This window comes from Rutidosis leptorrhynchoides, chromosome 1 (genome assembly GCF_046630445.1).
Source record: "Rutidosis leptorrhynchoides isolate AG116_Rl617_1_P2 chromosome 1, CSIRO_AGI_Rlap_v1, whole genome shotgun sequence".
Taxonomy (NCBI): domain Eukaryota; kingdom Viridiplantae; phylum Streptophyta; class Magnoliopsida; order Asterales; family Asteraceae; genus Rutidosis; species Rutidosis leptorrhynchoides.
In genome coordinates, this window is record NC_092333.1 from 483,079,677 (window position 1) to 483,086,112 (window position 6,436).

The 6,436-nt window shown below is 37.3% G+C and overlaps 1 protein-coding gene across 1 annotated transcript; it reads left to right on the plus strand.

The window, feature by feature from the left end:
• Positions 1 to 1,687: 1,687 nt before the first annotated feature.
• LOC139840211 (uncharacterized) lies at positions 1,688 to 4,846 on the plus strand. Its single transcript, XM_071830440.1, has 4 exons — positions 1,688 to 1,795; positions 3,150 to 3,542; positions 3,707 to 3,925; positions 3,989 to 4,846. The coding sequence occupies exons 1-4, from the start codon at positions 1,688 to 1,690 to the stop codon at positions 4,844 to 4,846; spliced, it is 1,578 nt and encodes a 525-aa protein (XP_071686541.1).
• The last annotated feature ends 1,590 nt before the right edge of the window (positions 4,847 to 6,436 follow it).

The window sequence follows — 6,436 nt, forward strand, 5'->3', positions numbered from 1 at the left end:
AATTATAATATAATATAATTATAATGGAGTAATAAATTAATATTTATAAACTTTATAATTATATTTTATTTATTTATTTACAAACTAAGGAAGAATCTTTGGATGAAAGAACAAGTAACCATGTGATGTCAATTGTCACCAAAGGCTATGCAATATTTTTTTTTAATTAACAAATTGATTCATTGAACAAAGTAATAATGTTTAGCAAAAATTTTTTTTATTAATATGACGTTAATTTTTATTTTTTTAATTAGCTTATATTATTTGTTAGGGTTTAAGGTTTTTTTTTTCTTTTCGTTCAGGGCACTCAAATTCTCGGGACCCGCCCTGTTCAACTGTAATATCTTCAACTCGAGCTTGGCTCGTTTGATACCATATAAGTTCAAGTTCAGCTCGTTTAGTACGCAATATTTTTCTTGTTATTGCTTAATTTAATTGTAATACATATAAATATTTTTTATGTATATTTATCCCCATATAATAAGTTTACTGATAATAGTCTAACTATTATATATTACATACGGAGTATGTAATAATATACTCCGTATTTATGTAATTATATATATCATATATAAAGTACTTCGTACCAATTAGTGTATAGCTTACGAGCTTGTTCATGTTGGACATGTGAAAGATATCAAAACAACAAGAAAATTGCGTTTTAGCGTTAAGGCGCGCCGTGGCTCATTAAGGCGCTTCATGGCTCAACATTTGGATTAAGGTTCGAAGGTTGCAATAATGTTGTCAGTTTTGAAATCATGCTTTAAGCCACGGCGCGGCTTAAGCCTATCCGGGAGCTTGACGAGGAAAAAAGCGTTTTCTTGCTCTTTAAGTTGTTTCCTTGTTTAGATTTGCCTATATAAACAACCTATTATAACCCTAACATGTGTGCACGAAAATACGGAGTAATAGTGAAAAATCTATGTTTTACGCCCGTGGACTAAACCCGTCTCCGTGTTTTGGAATTGGGATATAACCACATTAAATCCTATGTCGTTTATTTATCGTTTTGCTGTAATTATTCGTTTGTCGTTCGTGAGTTAGTGATTATGATCAATCACTTGTCTTGTTTGGGTCCTAAATCCTTACAGTTCAAACTCGAGATTGATGAGCTCATTTACTAAACGACATTCAAAATATGTTCAAACTCGGGCTCGAGTTCATTTAGACTAAGCTCGAATCGAATTTTAACAAATCGAACTCGAGTATCTCGCGAATAGCTTGGCTCATTTACACCCATAGCAAAAACGTTGAGAACCACGTAATGAATTTGCACCAAGAATACGATCTCGCTCATGGTTCAAAATCTCGGTCACCGACTTGATCGAGCAATCTCGTCACTCGCGATCATGAACCCTCGGTCTCGTACATGGACACAATTGGCTATGGTCCAGACAACCGGCTATGAATCCCATGTAGACCGCCCAACTATATATACCTGAAGAGGGGAAACTCTTATATTCGTTTGCGCGATACATGCACAAAACCTTTTTTAAAAATTGTTCACCAATTATACATTCTAAGTTTTTACTGTGCAAACTAAGGATGTATAGTTGTAAACTTGTAATAGACATATCAAATTCAAGGTAATAACACTACGTTATGTGAATGAATATATATCATGATAAGTGACAAATCCGGCTAAAGGGAGTTTGCATAATCCTTATGAAAATACGGAGTATAAATTATGAAAGACTATATATCTAAGGTGGATGAATTTGCTGATTTAGCTAGGGAGCTTTCAAGTAATGCATGGTACAACAACATTATTCAATTCAGTCACACGGCGTATGACGTAAGATGTAGACAATTATAACTTAGGAGACTCTTGCGAAAAAACTCCTACCATGATAATATATTAATTACATTATGTATATGAATATAAGTAATTCAAATCATCTTCTAATAACTAAATAATGAACTTTGATAGATCTCCACATCCTTGTTTTTGTAACGTTTAACTTTTCATTAATATATTTGACAAAAATCTTATGCTAGATCATAAGTCTTGCCTTAAATTTTATTTTTGGATAGAAACTAACATTAGTAAGATGTGTCCATGTGTACCTAAGATGGCCTTACATGAACTTCTTTTAACTAAGGAAAAAGTTAGCAACATAAATGGAGTGACCTTAGATTATATATAGTTTGCTTCAAGCGACATCGGAGCTGAGATAGTCTCGAGCCTAGCTATCAGCCAATCATCCTTTCGTCATGCATCATCGATTGATTAATATCATTCCGATGCATCATTGATCGATCGACAGATCTTAACTGATAAAAATTGTAAATGAATTTCTGAGCTCCATAATCGTGCATTTGTACTTCAAGTAGTTTTTTTTCTTCTAGTAGATAATGTGATTGGTATTAGGTGAAAATAAATTCAATCATAGGAGTAGCATTTGAAGAAGGTAATTGTTACTATATTTATGGATTCTTTTGGCGGTTGAGTTGAGCCAAAGTCTACCGTTTATGATGTTTAATTTATACATTCAACCTTGAGAATATCTGGAAAAAAGTGAGATCATCTTCCATTCATGACTTTGGAATTAGAATTTTCATGCTTTAACTATTTAATACATACATTTTTATTGTTAAAAATAATGGAGAAAATGGCCCGAAAAAATAATAAAAGTTACGCATTTTAACTATAAAGGTAATATGAGTTGTATAGATGTACGAAAAGGACTATATCTTTTAATTTGTCATAGAAAAAAAAAACTATGGTTTCATAAAACGTAAAATTGATTAGCTGGTACTTTGTTTTAGGATAGATACAGATATTTATTTCCTTTTTTTCTATTATTTAAATACCTGTATATAATTAGTTAATATTTTATTATAAATTTATTTAAGGTTATTTGTAAATAGGGTACTGTATCATCGATGCTATTTGTTGCCTAAGTATTATTATTATTAATTGTGTATTATTATAAACCTACTTAAGCTTATTATTATTAATTGTGTATTATTATTATTATTATTATTATTATTATTATTATTATTATTATTATTATTATTATTATTATTATTATTATTATTATTATTAGTTTTATCAGTATTATTATTATTACTATTATTATTAGTATATATTATTTTTCGTCCTTTTATATCCTTATTTTTGTTCATTTATCGTTCTCGTTTCTTAGGGGGAGATAGACTTTAGACGTTCTCATGGTTACTTGAGGTCATGTCCTTCGAGCTCTGGGGCGGGTAGGTTTATAGGATCTAGAAGCGGCAATAGGTTAGTGAAGCCGGTTAGGATTAGAGCAGGCAGTTGGAATGTGGGTACTTTGACCGGCAAACGCTATGAACTAGTGGAGACTTTACGTAAACGTAAAGTGGACATTTTGTGTGTCCAAGAGACTAGATGGAAGGGTCGAGGGGCGGTCAAGATCAAGGACTACAAGTTGTGGTTCTCGGGATCGAGAGTTGCTAGAAACGGTGTTGGAATTATTATTGGCCCACCCTATAACGAGAATGTAGTGGATGTGAGTAGACGGAGCGATAGAATTATGTCAGTTAGGTTAGTGATCCAGGAGGTGACCTACACGGTCATTAGCGCTTACGCACCTCATGCGGACCTTGGTGCAGCTGAAAGAGACACTTTTGGAAATCGTTAGATGAGGTTGTGAGGATGTGCCCTCCGGACCATCGATTACTTATTGGTGGAGATCTAAATGGTCATATATGATCGGATGTCGAGGGCTATCCTGGTGCCCATGGGGGCTTTGGGTACGGAGTAAGAAATGAGGAAGGGTTATCTATTCTCGATTTTGCTGTTGCCCACGATTTAGTTGTCGCGAATTCGTTTTTCAAGAAAACGAATGCTCAGTTAGCAACTTTCCATAACGGGGGTCATAGTACCCAGATTGACTATTTGCTACTTCGTAAAGGGGATCTTAGGACATGTGGGGACAGTAAGGTACTGACTGACTTGACATGCTCCTCTTAACACAGATTGTTACTCATGGATTTGGTTCTCCAGAGACGGGTCACCAAGAGTGTAAGGCCCGGCCAACTGAAAATTCTATGGAAGAAGTTGAACGGAGAGAAGGCAGAGACTTTTAAAACTTTGGTTGTGGAAAGAGTTGATGCAGAAGTGGATATGGTATCTCATGATGATGCGGACCAAATGTGGAATTGTCTGGCGCACATCATTAGAGAGGCAGCTAAGGAAGCCTTAGGTGTGGCAGTAGGAACATCCGGAGGACATAGGTCGGATAGAGAATCATGGTGGCTTAGTGACGAGGTCCAAAGTAAAGTCGCGCTTAAGCAAATAAGGTTTAGGGAGTTCATCACTTGTCGGGAGGGGACTCCGGCGGGTAGAACTATGTCTGAAGAGAGATATAAAGAAGCCAAAAGAGAAGCTAAGAAGGCTGAAGCTCGTGCAAAAGAGAAGGCATATGAAGATTTGTATAGGAAACTAGACTCCAAAGAAGGAGAAAATGATATCTACAGGATAGCCAAAGCTAGGGAGCGAAGGCGCAGGGACCTAGATAACATCAAGTTTATCAAAAATGAAGCTGGTCAAACCTTAGTAAAGGAAGACGAAATTCGAAAAAGATGGGAAGGGTATTTCTCATCTCTTTTCGCTGGTGGAAGACCTGAGGGCCACGAAGATCCGCAAGACTCTGATATAGAACAATCCCAGAACATAGATTGTGGGAGGATCAACCAAGAGGAAGTAAGATCGGCACTACGAAAGATGGGGAGAAGTAAAGCTGTGGGACCAGACCAGATCCCCATTGAGGCGTGGCGATGCCTCGGTGATGATGGTGTTAGGTGGTTGGCTTGTCTTTTCAACGAGACGTACCGAAGCTCTAAATGCCTATGGAATGGATAGTGAGCGAGACTATCCCCATCTATAAGAACAAGGGGGATGCTCAAATATTCAGCAATTATAGAGGCATAAAATTACTTAGTCATACTATGAAGCTTTGGGAGAGAGTGATTGAGACTAGACTTAGACGCGTAACTAGTGTTTCGGAAAACCAATTTGGTTTCATGCCAGGGCTCTCTTCGATAGAGGCAATCCATATTATTAGGAATCTTATGGAGAAGTATAGAGAAAAGCAAAAGAACCTTGAGATGGCTTTCTTAGACTTGGAAAAGGTCTACAATTGCGTTCCACGATACCTGATTTGGAAGACCCTTAATGCTAGAAGTATCCCGAGTAGATATATTAGTGTTATTAGGGATATGTACAAAGGGGCAAAGTCTTGCGTTCGAACACCGGTGGAAAATACCGAAGTCTTCCCAATAGAAGTAAGCCTGCATCAGGGATCGGCCCTTAGCCCTTTTCTTTTCGCTTTGATCCTTAACGAGATTTCTCAAGGGATACAAGAGTGTATCCCTTGGTGCTTGATTTTTGTCGATGATATTGTGCTTGTTTCTGAATCTAAGGAGGAGCTTAATAGAAGACTGGAGCAATGGAGGGTAGTCTTAGAAGGTAATGGTCTACAAATTAGTAGACAAAAGACGGAATATCTTAGATGTGATTTCGATAGAAACGATGATGAACAAGATGATGGAGTGAACATCTGCATTGGAGACCAGATCTTGCATCCACAAACCTCGTTTAGATACCTAGGCTCGATGCTCCACAATTCAAGGAGGATAGATGAAGACGTGTCGCACCGTATTAAAGTAGGGTGGGTGAAGTGGAGAGCAGCGACTGGAGTCTTATGCGACAGGAAGATCCCCCTAAAGCTGAAAGGGAAATTCTACAAAGTGGTAATTAGACCTGTCATGCTATACGGATCAGAGTGTTGGCCAATGACGAAGGCGCATGAGAGAAGGATGGAGGTGGCAGAGATGAGAATGCTTAGGTGGACATGCGGTAAAATGATGTTGAATATGATTCCAAGTAGTATTTTTAGGGAGAACCTGAAAGTTAGAAACATCATTGATAAGCTAAGAGAAGAATGACTTCGATGGTTTGGGCATGTGAGGAGGCGACCTCTTACAGCACCTGTTAGGAGAGTCGAGGCACTTATAGTAGACGGTGTAAGAAGAAGGGGTAGACCTACACGTAGGTGGGAGGATAGAATAAAGCTCGACTTGAAGGAGCTTTTATTAACCGAGGACATGACTTCTGATAGGAATGCGTGAAGGGCTAGAATTAGAATAGATGAGTAGGCTTTGGTATGTATGTGTGTTTGCGGGTAGGTGTGCTTGTGGGTATGGGTGAGCGAGTGTACGTGTCTTATTCTATAGTGTTGTATGTATGAATGCTTATGTATGTATGTATCTTCTTGTATGGTATTGGGTGTGTAGGTGTGTGCTTGTTTGTTTGTGGTTGTATGGTGGTATGTGTATGTATGTACGCAGATTAGGGTATGGATGCTTGCATGCTTTGGTATGGTTGTTCTTGGGTATGTATATTTTTGGTTGTTTTATGTGTTCATATGCATGGAAGTATTCCTTTGTTTGT